Source organism: Pseudopipra pipra, chromosome 27 (assembly GCF_036250125.1).
Source record: "Pseudopipra pipra isolate bDixPip1 chromosome 27, bDixPip1.hap1, whole genome shotgun sequence".
NCBI classification, from domain to species: domain Eukaryota; kingdom Metazoa; phylum Chordata; class Aves; order Passeriformes; family Pipridae; genus Pseudopipra; species Pseudopipra pipra.
Genome location: NC_087575.1, coordinates 5,263,433 through 5,278,719, shown reverse-complemented (window position 1 = coordinate 5,278,719; position 15,287 = coordinate 5,263,433). Strand labels below are relative to the sequence as shown.

The 15,287-nt window shown below is 56.0% G+C and overlaps 2 protein-coding genes and 2 non-coding genes across 5 annotated transcripts; 3 read left to right on the top strand and 1 right to left on the bottom strand.

The window, feature by feature from the left end:
• Positions 1 to 463: 463 nt before the first annotated feature.
• PWWP3A (PWWP domain containing 3A, DNA repair factor) lies at positions 464 to 9,400 on the top strand. Its single transcript, XM_064637294.1, is given in 15 exon segments — positions 464 to 552; positions 2,012 to 2,096; positions 2,439 to 2,530; positions 2,780 to 2,850; positions 3,269 to 3,452; positions 3,454 to 4,229; positions 4,814 to 4,927; positions 5,347 to 5,417; positions 5,892 to 5,968; positions 6,382 to 6,442; positions 6,691 to 6,766; positions 7,075 to 7,125; positions 7,568 to 7,998; positions 8,667 to 8,755; positions 8,992 to 9,400. Coding segments are annotated over 15 exon segments (2,310 nt in total). The 5' UTR covers positions 464 to 496; the 3' UTR covers positions 9,068 to 9,400.
• A 1,440-nt stretch (positions 9,401 to 10,840) lies between these two features.
• TRNAF-GAA (transfer RNA phenylalanine (anticodon GAA)) lies at positions 10,841 to 10,913 on the bottom strand. The gene has a single exon. It is a non-coding gene; the product is annotated as a tRNA-Phe (tRNA).
• A 744-nt stretch (positions 10,914 to 11,657) lies between these two features.
• TRNAN-GUU (transfer RNA asparagine (anticodon GUU)) lies at positions 11,658 to 11,731 on the top strand. Its single transcript has one exon. It is a non-coding gene; the product is annotated as a tRNA-Asn (tRNA).
• A 141-nt stretch (positions 11,732 to 11,872) lies between these two features.
• NDUFS7 (NADH:ubiquinone oxidoreductase core subunit S7) lies at positions 11,873 to 14,901 on the top strand. 2 transcript variants are annotated; one of them, XM_064637312.1, is made up of 8 exons: positions 11,873 to 11,957; positions 12,138 to 12,174; positions 12,412 to 12,480; positions 12,822 to 12,936; positions 13,467 to 13,646; positions 13,719 to 13,765; positions 14,195 to 14,283; positions 14,710 to 14,901. In XM_064637312.1, exons 1-8 carry the CDS (start codon positions 11,933 to 11,935, stop codon positions 14,805 to 14,807), a joined length of 660 nt encoding a protein of 219 aa, XP_064493382.1. In that variant the 5' UTR covers positions 11,873 to 11,932; the 3' UTR covers positions 14,808 to 14,901. The 2 variants fall into 2 exon arrangements, with proteins under 2 accessions (XP_064493382.1, XP_064493383.1); XM_064637313.1 differs by lacking the exon at positions 13,719 to 13,765.
• Positions 14,902 to 15,287: the final 386 nt, after the last annotated feature.

The following is a 15,287-nucleotide window of genomic DNA, read 5'->3' as shown; positions in this document are numbered from 1 at the left end:
TTGCCTTTTCACTGCTACCCTCGGAAAAAACAGGGCTAAAAAGTGCCACGGGGTGGTTTGGGTGGGAAGGGGCTTTAAGGATTGCCGGGTCCCGCGGGCAGGGACACCTCCCATGGACCGGGTTGCTCCAAGCCCCGTCCCGCCTGGCCTTGGGCACTCTCCGGGCTGGAGGAGCTTCCAAATCCCTTCGAGCCCGAACCGCTCCCAGGCCGGGACTCGATGACGTCACACATGACAATGACGTCACCGGTCCGCTCCCGTGCCGCAGCACCGCCCGCCCTCCCCTCGGAGTGGGCGGGGCCTGCCGCGAACTCTCCAATAGGAGGCGAGGGCAGGCGGGGCGAGCGGCGCAGCGCTCGCTCCCATTGGCTGCGGCGCACCGTGTTTTGGCGGCGGCGGGGAAGGGGAGGGGCGGGGCCGGCGCGACAGACGGCGCTCGCTGATTACTCGACGTAGAGCCAGAGGCGGGACCAGGGGAGGGGCGGGCGGGCGGCGCATGCGCGGTGCCTCAGGTGGCGGGCGGCGCGCGCGGCAGTGTCGGGAGCGCGCACGGTAACGACCCCGCCCCCCCCGCGGGCCGAGGGAACCTGGGGGTGAGGGGGGGTCTGGGGGTCTGTCCGTTCTGAGGGGGTGAGGGGGAGTCTGGGAGTCTGTCCGTTCTGAGGGGGTGAGGGGGGGCTGGGGGTCTGTCCGTTCTGAGGGGGCGAGGGGGGATTGGGGGTCTGTCCGCTCTGAGGGGGTGAGGGGGGATTGGGGGTCCCTCCGCTCTGAGGGGGTGAGGGGGGGTCTGGGGGTCCCTCCGCTCTGAGGGGGCGAGGAGGGATTGGGGGTCCGTCCGTTCTGAGGGAGTGAGGGGGGATTGGGGCTCCCTCCGCTCACCGGGCCGGCGGGCAGGGGGAATTTGGCGGTCCCGTCCCTTCTCTCAGCAGGGAGAGCGAGGGGGTCCCGACCCTCCCCTCAGCGGGGCGAGCGGGCAGCCCGTCCTTCCCCTCGCAGGGGTTTGGGGGTCCCGACCCTCCTCTCCCCTCACCGGCGGATCGGGAGTTCCCGTCCCTCCCCTCCCCGGTTTTTTTTGGGGGGGGGGGGGATTTCGTCCCTCCCCTCACCGGGAGAGTTGAGAGGTCCCTCCCCGGGTTTTGGGGGGGTCCCGACCCTCCCCTTATCGGGGTTTGGGGAGGCGTTCTCATCCTTCCCCTCCCCGGGGTGGGGGTTCCTTCCCTGCCCGGGCGGTTCTGGGGTCCCTGCCCGGGGGTGTCTGGGAGCCGGGGGCGGTTTGGGGGGTCGGGCGGGGCCGGTGGGTCCCGTTCCGGGCGGTGTTAACGGCCCTCCTCCCTCCCCGGAGCCCGCGGCCCCCGGGACTCGGCCTGGTGAGTGCGGCCTTGGCTTCCTCGTCCTTAGCGGGGCTTTCCTGAAGCCCCCGAGGGCTCCGCGGCCCCTTCGCTCGCGTTATCGCCGCGAATCACGCGTGAAATTCGGCCCCAGCTAGATAGAAAAGTCGGGCTAGCAAGTCGTTTTCAGGGTGTAAATGCCTGGTTATAGGGTGTGAATGGCTGTTTTCAGGGTTTGGTCGCAGGGAGGTGTGGGTTGGGCAGGCCCACGGTTGCCTTGGTTAATTTGTGACAGTGTCGTCCTCACCCGGTGAGACCCACTCGTGTTCCTGGAATGATGGAGTTATTGAATCTTGGAATGGTTTGGGTCGGAGGGGACTTAAATGCCCATCGAGTTCCACTGCCGTGGGCAGGGACACCTTCCTCTAGACCTGGTTGCTCCAGGCTGGCCTTGGACGCTTCCAGGGATGGAGCAGCCACAGCTTCTCTGGGTGAACTGCAGAGAAATGGAATTTAAAAATGCAGTTTTGAAGAATGGCGCGGGGTAACATCGCTGCAGTGATCCCAAAGCTGAGACAATAATAACTTTAATAATGTGTTTGATTAAGTCCTGTGTTTCTTTAGAAAGATGAAGACAAAAGTGGACTAAGGCAGGTGACTCCTTTATTCCCTTTTTTCCTCAGAGGACACTGGAATTGCCCTTTTTCAGCCATGGCCGACCCAGAGTTTGTTCTCTGCAAGTGGAAGAGGCGTTTGTGGCCAGCCAAGGTAAGGAGTGTTTGTGGATAGCACTTGGGACAGGATGAAGTGGAGCAGAAAAGGAGTGAAAGCTCCCAGTGGACATGTTTGTACTTGCCCAGTTTTACACTGGGAAGTGTCCAGGGCCAGGTTGGCCGGGGCCTGGAGCAATCTGGGATAGTGGGAGGTGTCCCTGCCCATGGCAGGGGGTGGCACTGGATGGGCTCGAAGGTCCCTTCCAACCCAAACCATTCCATGATTCCATGATCCTAAGGCTGCAGCCAGCTGCCAAGGGCTATCAGGCTGTTCCTATAAAAATGTTTTGGTGTCAGATCTGTCGGACTAGGATTTCAAATAAGTATTTTTGTGTAGGTTTTGTGCAAAGCTGGAGTTGCTGGGAGCACTCATGTCAGCACCACGACGAAGATGGGATTTACAGCTGAAATACTGGGCTTGGAGAAGCAGTTGAGTATCCTCGTTCCTGCCACACGTTTGCATTCTAAGATGTTAAAAAAAGAGGGGGGAAAAGGAATCCCTTCACCTGAGGATTCCTGTGAGGTGGGATGGTGGATTTACAGAGGGTTTAGGTGTTTAACCCTCCCAAGGACAGGTCTGGGGGGACGAGTGTGTTGGGTTTATTGGTGGCTGAGAGCAGAGTTGTTGTGTTGGGGGTGTTCTCTGTGCTGGTTCCAGTGAGCTCTGTTGTGTTTCAGGGTCAGTGTGAGCTCTGCAAACGCTGTTCCACTGACAGAGGAGCGGATCAAGGCCATTGCCTCCAACCTGGGTGAGCAGGGGCCAAAATGTGCTGCTTTGCCTCTATTCCTAGTGTAAAACAGACACAGAAACTCAGCCTGGGGGAGAATAGCCCTGTATTTCACTTATGTAGTTTTGAGGAGCTTTTTTTCACGTTTCTTTCCTCCTTTTCCATCCATAAAATTGGAAAATAGGTTAAACGTGATCATTTTCCTCTTCCCTGTGGCAGATTTTTGGTGGGAATGATGAAGAAATGTGCATTTCCCTCAAAACTGGTCTTTGTGTGTCTCTGTCCTTTGCCTTAAGAATCACGGATGATTCCAGTGTTAGAAACTGCACTTTAAACAAAAGGAACTCTATATGTAAATTTTATATTATTAAAGAAATAACATGTCTTATATCTACAGTAATAAAGATCGTTGCATTTATTGGATATTCTTCTTCATCAGAGCAAAAGAGCGACGTGAGTGAGGCTGTGGAGGAGCTGCAGTATCGCTGTTCCCTTAAAATTGCCCTGGATATCCTCACCCAAACTGACCCGGGCAGACAGGCAGCACCTGCAGAAGGGCCCGATCCTGAGTTACCCCGGGACAGGAGTGGGGGGTCTCCCCCAGCCCCCCCCCCCCCGCAGCAGTTTGTGGCGCTCTCGCTCTGCGAAGCTGCAGCCTGAGGCTGCCAAGGGTAAAAGGGATCCCGACAGGAACTGTAACCTGAGGAATGCCACGAGAACACGGCTCCTGGGAGGCTCCCTCCCTTCAGGGGACAGTGCCAAAGCCCGTGGAGCTGGAACCAGCCCTGCCAAAGCCCGTGGGGCTGGACTAAACCCTTCCAGGTGTGGTCCCAGGGAGCTGAGGGATGCCCCAGCCCCTGCCAGTCACAGCTGCAAAGTACCACGGCCGAAATCGTCGCCGAGACAGAGGAAAATCCAACCCAAACCAGGGAGTAAAGTCTCCCTTAAGACAAAGGAGGGGAGAAGTCAGCAAGGAAGGAAAAGATCATGCAGGGATGATTCCCCCCAGGACCAAGCACAGCTGCCCCCTGAGGAGGGGTCTCTGCCTGTCCCCTCTAAATCTGGCACCGTGGAACCTGCCCAAAGGACTGGAGCCCAACCTGGAAGGACATTCCTGGATTCCTCCGGTGAAGGAGCCTCGGATGAGCTGGAGAAAAGCATCAGCAGTGAGAGTGAGAGCCTGGCAAAGCAGCTGGATGGCAGGAGGAAGGCAGAGGGTGGAAAACAGCTGGATGGGGCAGGTGTGGCCTCGGGCAGAGACAGGAAATGCAGGAACCACTCTGGATCCTCACCTGGGCCTTCTGGGGCCTTCCCTCAGCCTCAAGAGCAGGAAAACAAGGAGCCCTCACCCCTGGCTGGGAATAAAGCAAAGCAGCTGCCTGACTCTGAGGAAGATGAAGGTGGGCAAATCCCCTGGGGAAGGGAAACCTTTGTCCTGTGTGGATGTCGAGCACTGTAACTCATCTTGGAATCTTGCTTTGCTTTTGGGAATGTGGGTCTGGAATTGCTGATTTAATTCCTTTTGGTTCAAGTTTTGGAGAAGCAAAAATGCTGATGCCTTTGGTGATGGGGTGGCACTTGGGTTGTCTGGAATTACTTAGGGGTTTCCATGGAAAGCTGTATTCAGCTGCAATTGCTGCCCTTTGAGTTCACACTTATTTTCCCTGCTGCTCTAATTAGTTGAGGTTAAATGATGTTTTTAAACGAGCAGTGAGCAGGTTGGTGCAGAGGCCCAAAATCAGTCTTATTGCTTCCCCTTTTCCTCTTTTATCCACATTATCAGGCTTTTCCCTGGTTAAGAGTGTGCAGGGGTGACAGACCTTTGTGTCACAGTGATTTGTGGTGCTCTGGGTCACTCACACAGGGGGGACAGACCCTGTGTCCCCTGGGGGTCACACTCAGCTGTGTCTCACCTGCTCTGGAGCTGATCCTGTTCCAGTCCCTCCCCACACTTACAGCCCCTGGTTCTTGCTGCTCTTGGCAGGGCTGGATCCCTCTGGGATGTCCTCAAGGGCAGTTTCCTCGGAGAGTTTCCCTCCACTCTCCCCTCTGGCAGATGAAGAGGAGGAGGATTTCCCCTGTGTTCTGTCCTGTCAAGGTGAGCCATCAGCACCCCTGGGGGAGGTTCCTCACCAGGGTGGGCTCTGTGGGCCCCAGTTTGCTCAGCCCTGGGGGTGAGACCCAACCTGCCCAGGGGGGAATCAGCTGTGTCCAAGCTTGGAATAAAGTGCACTTCCTGGATGCCTTGGCCTTCTTGCTGCAGCATGGAATGTAAATCCCTGTGAGAGTGGGCAAGGGCCTGGGCCTGAAATCCCTGAGTTTCTGTTCAGAAGCCCCTGTGCTGCATTTTGGGGGGATGCTGCTGCCCTGTCACCTCAGATGAAACCTGTGAAAGCACTGAAGAGAAACTGCTGGAGCTTCTCCTGGAGAAACAGCCTGGAGATGGACAAGAGAGGGTGAGATCTGTGTTGTCCCGCTGATTTTTGAAGCCAGTTTCCTTTTTGTTTCCCACCTTAGTGCCCCAGTCCATCGAGGAGGGGATGCTGGTGTGGTGCAAGTTCCGGCGGTATCCCTACTGGCCGGCAGTGGTAAGAGCAGCTCCTGCCTGCTGATATCCTGGTATCCTGCTGAGAAGGAGCAGTTTGCCAGTTCTGGAGTGGCTTTTGCCCTTCCTCACTCACCTAAGAGCTGGAAATGTTAAAGATCTTCCAGTAGAAAAGTTCCAGAGCTCATAGAAATGAAATTACATCTGACAAAACCACATAAACAGTAAGTGTGGTTAACTCACACCTGTCTATACCAGAGCAGAGGATTATCCTGTGCCATGGAATAGGACCTTCTTCCCAACTACCAAGAAAGGGGATGGTCCTTGTGCAATGGAAGTGCTCCCTTGGGGTAACTGGTTACTCCTTCCAGTTCAATTTTTCATATTTGTGTAGTAAGGGAAGTTGCACAAATAAGAAAAAATGAAGTGTGGGGTGTCAGATATCCATGGAAAATGTCTGTGCTTTGTCAGGGTTTGGGATTTTAGGAGCCTAACTGAGGCTGTTTTCTGTCCCCAGGTGAAGACAGTGAAGCGGAAGCCCCGGAGGGCCTGTGTGCTCTTCATAGATGGGACCACAAACGAGAAGAAAAAAGGGTAAAGTGGACTTCAGTCACATCCTGAACTTCCAGTTGCTGTTACTGTGTGTTCTGTGCCCATTTCCTGGGGCAGGGCGAGGACAATCCCTTCAGGTTGCTCGGGGAGGAGGGGCTGGGGCAGGGAAGGGTTGCAGGTTGAGGCAGGTCCATGTCCAGGGGCAGGGCTGAGGAATTGAGAACAGAACAAAAAGAGAGGCCCTGGGACACAGCCAGTGTTCTACTTGTGCTGCCCAAACTTCCTGGAAACACAAACCTGCCTTTAGCTTTGTTCTAAACCAGGTGTTTGGTTAAAAGATCCCATAGTTTTCACTTAGTCTGAAAACCAAAACTGGTAAAACCTGCACTCCTGGGAAATAAAATAAAGAGGGAAATGAGGCAGTTGAGTTGCACCTCTAACTGTGTTTCCTTAAGTTTTTCGGTGTCTCTGAAGACCCTGAAGCACTTTGACTGTGAAGAGAAGCAGGAGCTCATTGTGAGTATCCCACAAACGTGGAACTGCAGGTGTTGGGGAGAATCCAGTGGGGATACAGGGTACAGGTGACCAGGGGAGGAGTGTGGTGGGGCTTGGCACCCCCAGAGCTGCTCTCGTCCCTGGGACAGCCATGGCAGGAGTGGATTCATGGTTATTAACCATTTCTGTGGCCTGGTTGGTGTCTGAGAGTGGCACTCCTGCAAAGCTGCTCCTTTTGGGGCTGTTTCCCATATTTCCCTGTTTTGCAGGAGCGAGCCAAGGAGAACTATCCCCAGGAGATCGAGTGGTGCCTCCAGCTCATCCGGGACTACTGGGTCCGAGTGGGTAAGGAGGGCTCAGCTGATCTCAGCCGTGGGATCCCAGACTGGAAGGGGTGGGAAGGACCTCAAAGCCCACCCAGTGCCACCCCCTGCCACGGGCAGGGCCACCTTCCACCAGCCCGGGTGGATCCAAGCCCCATCCTGGGGACACTTCCCCAACCTGGCCTTGGGCACTTCCAGGGATGGGGCAGCCACAGCTTCCCTGGGCAACCACCCCAATATCCCTCAGGGAAAGGGTAACCCCAAACTGCCAGCTCTGATCCCTGGGCTGGATGGAAGTGGTAAATCAGTCCCCCTGTTTTGGGTTTTCAGGTTGTCATTCCTTCACCGGCTCCTTCCTGGAGTATCTCGCCGCCGACATCAGTGAGTGAATCCATCACTGTTTTCATTTTATCTCAGTTTGGTAAATTTAACTCCAGCATTTACACACCAGTGAGTTTGGCACCAGACCCAGAGAGGGGCTACCCTTAAATTCACATCGTTGCAATTAAGGTTTTAATGAAGTTTTTAATTAAGTTAAATAAATATGGATGGTTCAAGGCAATCAGGTCGTGGAATCAGAATAGTTGGAGTTGTAACTGGTTCCTTCACGTTGTAGACTTCATGTCAGAGGCAACTCCCTAATATCTTTTTTTTTTTAAGGCAAATGAAGATTTTAGTGGTGGTTTTTTAACCCCTTTGCTAAGGAAGGAAGAAAAAATTCTCTCTTACCAACAAAGTTCTTTATTTTCTATTTATATATGTGATTATGGATGTGAGGGCCCTTTGTATATTTAAGTAGAAATGCCTGTGGCCTTTGTTTCAGGCTACCCAGTGAGGAAACAGGGCCACCAGGGTGAGGTGGAAATGACCTTCCCCAGCACGGCAGAGGAGGATCTTGGAGAGTCCTCCTTGGAAAATTCCCCCCAGAAGCCCCTGAGGAGGCTCCTTCCAGACAGGAGCAGAGCAGCCAGGGACAGGGAGAACAAGAAACTCGTGGAATTCATAGTGAAGACAAAAGGGGCAGAGGAACATCTCCGGGGGATCCTGAAAAGCGGGAAGAAATCCCGCTGGCTGAAGAAATTCCTCAACTCCTACTGGTACGTGACCCGCGTGGAGACGTACCTGGAGGATGAGGAGCAGCTGGAGCTGGTGTTCGATTACCTGAAGGAGGTTTACAGGGAGATGGACACGACGAACCTGCGCCAGATCCTGGGGGACGGCATCAAATTCATCTCGGACGTGCTGCTGCCCGAGGTCAGGGGACAGGGACAGGGACAGGGAGGGAATGAGTAACTCCTGTTATTTGGGAGCTCGGTGTGCTGGGAGTCGTGTGGAATGACCTGGGGAGAGTTCCCAGAGCTGAGCTGAGCGGGAACACTCCCACCTGCCCACAGCCTGAGTCACTCCAATGCTGACTTTTAAGCAAGAAAGGAGATGCTTTGAGTAGTTGGTTGCTTTTAAAGGCAGAATGATCGTTTTCTGGTGTATTTTAATTACTCCTGAAATGGTTCAAAGCTTTGTTTTGGGGCTTTTATTTTAATTTGGCAAGTTCTCAGGGTTTTCTTGGTCCTCTGTGCGTGTGAGTGGGGGCAGGGGGGTGGGTTTGCTGGTTTTGTGGTTGTTTCAGATATTTTTCTGTTCGTCACAAGAGTTTTCCCAGGAGAACATTAACTTGTGTAGAAGCAAAATTACTGTGAAGAATATCTTAGTCTGGGGATAAAAACACTCCCCTGGGGATGATACAGGACTAGTTTGTATCATTTATTTAGGAATTTCGGGCACGCAATGAGCAGTTTCATCCAAGTTTTCTAAGTGATCGAGGAACCCTTTCCTCAGAACGTGCTCACCTGAGGCAGCTTCAAATCCCTGGTTGTGATTTCTGTTTTGTTTAATGGTTGTAAATGAATTAAATGCCTTTCCAGGCCATTATCTACGCCATTGCTGCCGTGTACGACATCGACTACAAGAAGGCAGAAGAGAAGTACATTAAGGGACCACCTGTGACCAAAAGGTATTTTTATTTTCAGTATTCCCTGAGGTTTTTTTACCAGTTTAATGCTCGTGCAGGAAGATGTTGAGTGTAAGGACAGGGGAGCTCCATGTCCTCCCTCCTCTGGGGGTCAGAAACAAAGGATTAGACATGGAAAACGTTCTGGCTGAGCTACTCCAACCCTGCAGGCTTCAAATTGTCCAGATCATCCAAAGATGTCCAGGTCTGCCTCAAACCTCCCATGTTTTTCCTTTCAGGGAGAGAGAACTGTTTGATGAGCAGATCCGGGCCTGGAAGAAGCTCAAGTCGACCCTGGAGCCTGAGGAGAGCTGAGGGTTGGTGGCCCCCAGGGTGCAAACAGCCAGTGGTGATCTGTATAAACGTGCAATTCTTTCCCAAGCCCCTGTGTGTGCCCCCCAAAGCTGCTCTGGTCTCAGCCCTCCCCGTGCCCCCCCGTGCCCAGCTGCTGCCAGCCCGTCCCCTGTGCCCCTGCCCCGACCCCCAGTGCCCTGGGGGCTCTTTTAGCCAAACAGTGCCCCGGGCAGGGCTGTGCTGGAGAGCAGGGCCTGCTCCCTGTGCAGCCAGAGGTGCCAGCGGGCTCACCCCTCCTGCTTCCCCTGCCTCCAAGTGTGGGAAATAAAGTTGGTGCCCAGTGCTGCAACCTGAGTCCCGAGGCTGTGGGTTTGTGTTGTTGGGACAGCTGAGGTTCCCTGGGGAAGGAGTCCAGGTTTGCTGGAACAAAACCATTCCCTTTTCCTGGAGCAGCACCCGTTGGAGTGCTGGTTTCTTGGCTCTTCTGAGGCTGAGGATTTAGGGAGGCTTTTAATTGGCTTTTTCTCGTTTAAATTCTCAAACTGATCCTGCCCAGCATCGCTGGAGCTGTGGGCACATGGAATCAGTGTCACCAAGAACTAATTAATGATAAACAGTGATAAATGATGGATAAAACCCCCTGATTATGGTTTCTTCATGATAATGAAATGGGATCTCTGTGCTTGTCCAATAAAACCCAAGATGATTTGAAATGAAGAAGTTTAAATTGGGATCCAGATGTCTATTCTGGCTCCAGTAATTATCTGAATATATTTTAATTACACTTTTAATTGCTCTGTGCTCTCTAACGAGTTTCACTATGGAATCCTCATTCCCCTTATCTCAAATACCTCAATTACAGGAACAGAACAGGAAGGGAGGGTTTTATTAAAACTTGTGAGGAGGGATAATGAGTTTTAGGGGCTGGGATAAAAAATGAATGAGGGGTTTGTGGAGTTGACTCGGAGCTGTGAGTGGCACCTCCCCTTTGGAAGTGAGAGGTCGGGATGGGGTTTCCTGCCCTTGCTCCAGGTGCTGCTCCAGGTGCTCTGAGGTGATTCCTTTACATCAACCCCATGTTCCTTTCTCCACGAAAATCCCTCCAGCCCTGTGAAAATCCTTCTCCACCCCAGTGCACGGAAGCAGAACTCCCACTTCTCCTTGCCTGCACCCCAGTCATGGGATCCTGGAATGGTTTGGGTTGGAAGGACCTTAAAATCCACCCACTCCCACCCCTGCCACGGGCAGGGACACCTTCCACCAGCCCTGTCCAACCTGGCCTTGGACACTCCCAGGGATACTCCTGATTTATCATAACCCTGGTTTGATTTCACGTTTTAATCTGTGGTGGTTGGTGCTCAGGGAGGTGCTTCAACCCCATGTTACAAAAGGTGAATGTTGTTTTTACATATCAGATGAGCCTGTGATATTGTGTGCTGGTGTCTTGGTTCCTTGCTGTTAATCACAGGGCTGAGAGCAGGAAAATGAACTTGCTGCTTTCTGTTCTTGTTCTCTGTTTAAAACGGGCTCAGTCTGCTTGTTAGTGACTGTCCAGTGTTAATTAATGCACATTCCCTCACCTCAGCTGCCTCCTCAACACTCAGCTCATTAACTTACTTATTATTAATTTATTTAATAAAGTTATTTATTATTAGTCCAGTGTCACATCCCACAGTGTCACCCATCCCTGTCCGGGTGAGTGTATTTCCAGGAACGTTAAAAACAACCGGGAGCTGCGTTTTTGGGGTGAAAACACCCCTTCTGCGGGGCGAGCCCGGCAGGAAAAGAAGCTTCTGCCGAAACCCGGGATCGAACCAGGGACCTTTAGATCTTCAGTCTAACGCTCTCCCAGCTGAGCTATTTCGGCTGCACGGCCCCGCTCCGCCCCCCCGGCCGTCAGCGCCGGGGCCGCGCGGGGACACGGGACAGGGATGTGGGACATGGACACGGGACATGGACACGGGACAGGGATGTGGGACACGAGACATGGATATGGGACACGGGACAGGGATGTGGGACATGGATACGGGACATGGACACGGGACAGGGATGTGGGACACGAGACATGGATATGGGACATGGACACGGGACAGGGATGTGGGACATGGATACGGGACATGGACACGGGACAGGGATGTGGGACACGAGACATGGATATGGGACACGGGACAGGGATGTGGGACATGGATATGGGACACGGGACAGGGATATGGGACGTGGATATGGGACACGGGACAGGGATACGGGACGTGGACACGGGACACGGGGGGACATGACAGGGATATGGGACACGGGACATGGATATGGGACACGGGGGGACATGACAGGGATATGGGACACGGGGCGTGGATAGGGGACACAGGACATGGATATGGGACACGGGACATGAACACGGGACACGGGGGGACATGACAGGGATATGGGACACGGGGCATGGATACGGGACAGGGGGGAAACGGCACATGGATAGGGGACACGGGGGGGACACTCGAGGACACGGGGGCACGTGGGACAAGGATACGGGACACGGGGGCGCATGGGGACATGGACAAGGGACACAGAGGGACACACGGACACGGGACACGCGGGACAGGGGGGCGGCGGCAGCGCGGTCTCTGTGGCGCAATCGGTTAGCGCGTTCGGCTGTTAACCGAAAGGTTGGTGGTTCGAGCCCACCCAGGGACGGCCGCCTGTCCTTTTCCTGCCGCGATCCCGCGATCCCGGGGCCGCCCCGGCCCCGCCCGGTGCCGTTTTACCGCGGGGCCGGGGGGGCCCCCGGAACGGTCGGGCCCGGGGCGCGTTCCCCGCCGGAGCGCTGAGGCGGCGCGCGCCGGGCCCCTTTTGGGGGCGCACCGCGCGCAGAGGTTGCGTGAAGGGCTGCGGGAAATGGCGGCGGCGGCGGCGCTGGGCCGTGAGCGGGGACGGGGCGACACGGGGCGGGAGCGGGACGGGAACGGGCACCGCGACAGCCGCCGGGGCACGCGGACAGGGACGGGACCCACCCTCCGCGCGGGGACTGAGCCCAGACGGACCCCTGAGGGGGCTCCGCCGCGGCCCCGGCCGGGCTGAGCTCTCCCGTCCTCTCTTGCAGGTCTGCGGCTGCCCGGGCGCGGCGCGCTGGGCTGGCGGTGAGCGCCGGGAACGGCGGGGAGGGAGCCCGGGGCTGGGGGTGCGGGGGGTCCGGGCCCTTGATGGGGCCCCCAGCCCGTAGCTGAGCGGCTCCCCCGTGCCGGAGGGCCCCGGGGTGGGGGGTCAGCGGGGTCTCCTCCCCGGCTGCCCCGTGCCCGGGGCTGTTCTGCCCCCCGGGAGGGGCGCGGGGGGGACTGGGTCACCCGGTGTCACCCCCCGGGTGTTTCTGCCCCCAGGCCCGGCGCTGTGGCTCCTGTTCAGGCTCAGCTGCTCCACCAGACGCCGGCGGCCGATCGTGCAGACAGGTAAGGCAGCTCCTCCCCCGTGGGGTCGGTCTGTCCCTGTCTCTGCCAGGCGTCCCCTCAGTCCCCCGCTGGAATCCAGGGGGAGCTGGAGCTGGGTGAGCCCTGGGGACCGGCAGCCAGGGGCCCACTGTGATCTGGGTATGGCAGAGGGGCTCTGCCTGAGCACCAGACCCCACCCTGGGGGAGACCCCTCTGCCCCAAACCCGGCCCCAGAGAGTGTGGGATTGTCCATCCTTGTCCAGCATACCAAGGATTGCTCAGGGAATCACACAGCTCCCCAGGGCAGTGGCTGATTGTGCAGGGAGGTGATCAGGAGCTCACACCCTGTGCTGTTCCTATAGCGCCGTGCAGGTCCAGAAGAGCTCTGCTGTGGCCCAGAAGAAGTCCTTTGTCCCCAGCAGCCGGGGCGAGTACATTGTCACCAAGCTCGATGACCTGGTCAACTGGGCCCGGCGGGTGAGTCCAGACTCCTGGGATCCAGGGAAACACTGGAGTCCCCTCCTGCTCGGGATAAAAATAGGCTCAGAGCTCCCATGGCAGAGTTACACGGACAGAGGGTGACATTTGGGTCCAGTGACAGAGCAGGACAGAGGCTGGAGGGGCAGGGATGTGGAGCCAGGGGGGAACACGGAGCAGTGGGGGGAACACAGGACTCAAAGAACATCAACCATTTCAAACACCAGGCCTGGGGAAAGAACCACCCTCTGTTCCCCTCAGGGCTGTTATCATCCCTGACCCCCCTCTGTGGGGGCCCTCACACGTGTCTGCAAGGACTTGCCTTCTTCTCATACCAGGGAGAGTTTCCCTGGGACACAGGAGGGGGAAACACCTAAAACTGTCTCTGGAAAAGATTCCTCTTCCAGGCGGGAAGACCCTCCTGTGTGAAACGAGCCCTGATGTCCCTGCAGTGAATCCCCCGGAGGGGTCTTCACCCTCACAGACCCTTCCCCCACGAGTGACCTGCCGCTGTCCCCGTGTCCCCACAGAGCTCCCTGTGGCCCATGACCTTCGGGCTGGCCTGCTGTGCCGTGGAGATGATGCACATGGCAGCCCCCCGCTACGACATGGATCGCTTCGGGGTCGTGTTCCGTGCCAGCCCCCGCCAGGCCGACGTCATGATCGTGGCAGGGACCCTCACCAACAAAATGGCCCCGGCCCTGCGCAAGGTACCGGCACCCGGGGGGCTTTGGGGTCTGCGGGGGGGACTGGGGGTGATCCCAAATATCCCTGTTCCGCAGGTCTACGACCAGATGCCCGAGCCTCGCTACGTGGTGTCCATGGGGAGGTGGGTGCTGGGACCCTCTGTGAGGGGAGTCTGCGTGTGCAGGGAGAGGGAGGGAGGGGGATTCTTTGCTCACCTGTTACTCCAAGCCCTTAAGTTCTCTAAAGAGGCCCCGCAGAGTGGGACAGTAAAGCTGCCTCTGACTGGGAATGGTGTGTGTGAGTCACTGGGAGCTGCACAGTCCCCCCAGGGGCAGGTCCAGGGGGTTGCAGCTGCTAAAGTCCAGGAGCTTGTGTATGTCCAGAATCCTGGAATTTGCAATTGGGCTCAAAATGTACCAGCCAGGGCTCCTGAAGGGCTGAAGGACCACGGTGTCACTGCCCTGTCCCTCCCTGGAGCTCAGCCAGTGCCCACCTGCTGAGGTCACCTTCCCTTGACCTCCTGTCCCCCTTCTGGGCTGACCAAGGGTCTGACCCTGCCCCTCTCCTGCAGCTGTGCCAATGGTGGAGGGTACTACCACTACTCCTACTCTGTGGTGAGGGGCTGCGACCGCATCGTGCCCGTGGACATCTACGTGCCAGGTAGGGCGGGAGCGAGGGAGTTCTGGGCATTCCCACAGAGCTGGGGGGAGGTTTCAGAGGTTTTTCCTGTTTCAAAGTGTGCTGGTGAAGCTGCAGCAGCTTCAGGGAGCTCTGCTGAGGTTGCAGCGAGGGTTGAGCTGGTGGTGTCGCTGTCAGGGCTGGGGGAGGTGCGAGCTGTGGTTGAGACACACTTTGCCTGGAATCAAAGCATTGCTTTGATAAAGACCTCCTTTGGAAAACACCAGCAATTTAGTGTCTTTAACCACGTGCCTGTACGAGCAGCCTGTGCCAGCCACAAAGCCAGGGGGAAGTCACAGCTTTGGGATAAAGCCCAGGGTTGTCACCTCTCCTGCTGGCTCCAGCTCCAGGCAGGTACCAGCCCTGTGACCATCCATCCTTCCTTCCCCTCCTCTCTCTCTCTCTCAGGTTGCCCCCCTACAGCTGAGGCTTTGCTCTACGGGATCCTGCAGCTCCAGAGGAAAATCAAGCGGGAGAAGAGGATTCAGATCTGGTACAGGAAATAGCCTTTATTTATGTCCCCTCCTGCCCCCGGGCACCGCTCACGTCACGCACAAATCCGGGTCCTCACGCGCCTTCAATAAACCTCTACCTGGTCGAGCTGCTCTCCTGTCTTTAATAAATCCCTGTGATGGAAAAACTGGACTGAAAAAACTGGACTAAAAAGCTGGAGCTGAACTTGGCAACAGTGTGTTGGTTTGTGTCCTGAACAACCTGTGAGGGAAGGAGAATGATGTCATGTCACGACATAAAGGCCTTGCCAGAAGCTGGGATGTGCTTTTTGGTTCTATTGGGAAGTTTTGAGACCAGCACATGTCCAGGTGATCCCTGAGCTCTTTCCTTACTCACCAGCTGCTCATGCTGATAACTCCCACACGAGATCTAGTAGATCCATAATATCTGTGTGCACAGGGGCCAGGCAGTCATTCTGTTTGTGTAACTAAGTAAAATATTAGTGCTTAAAATCACAATCTGACTAATAAAAC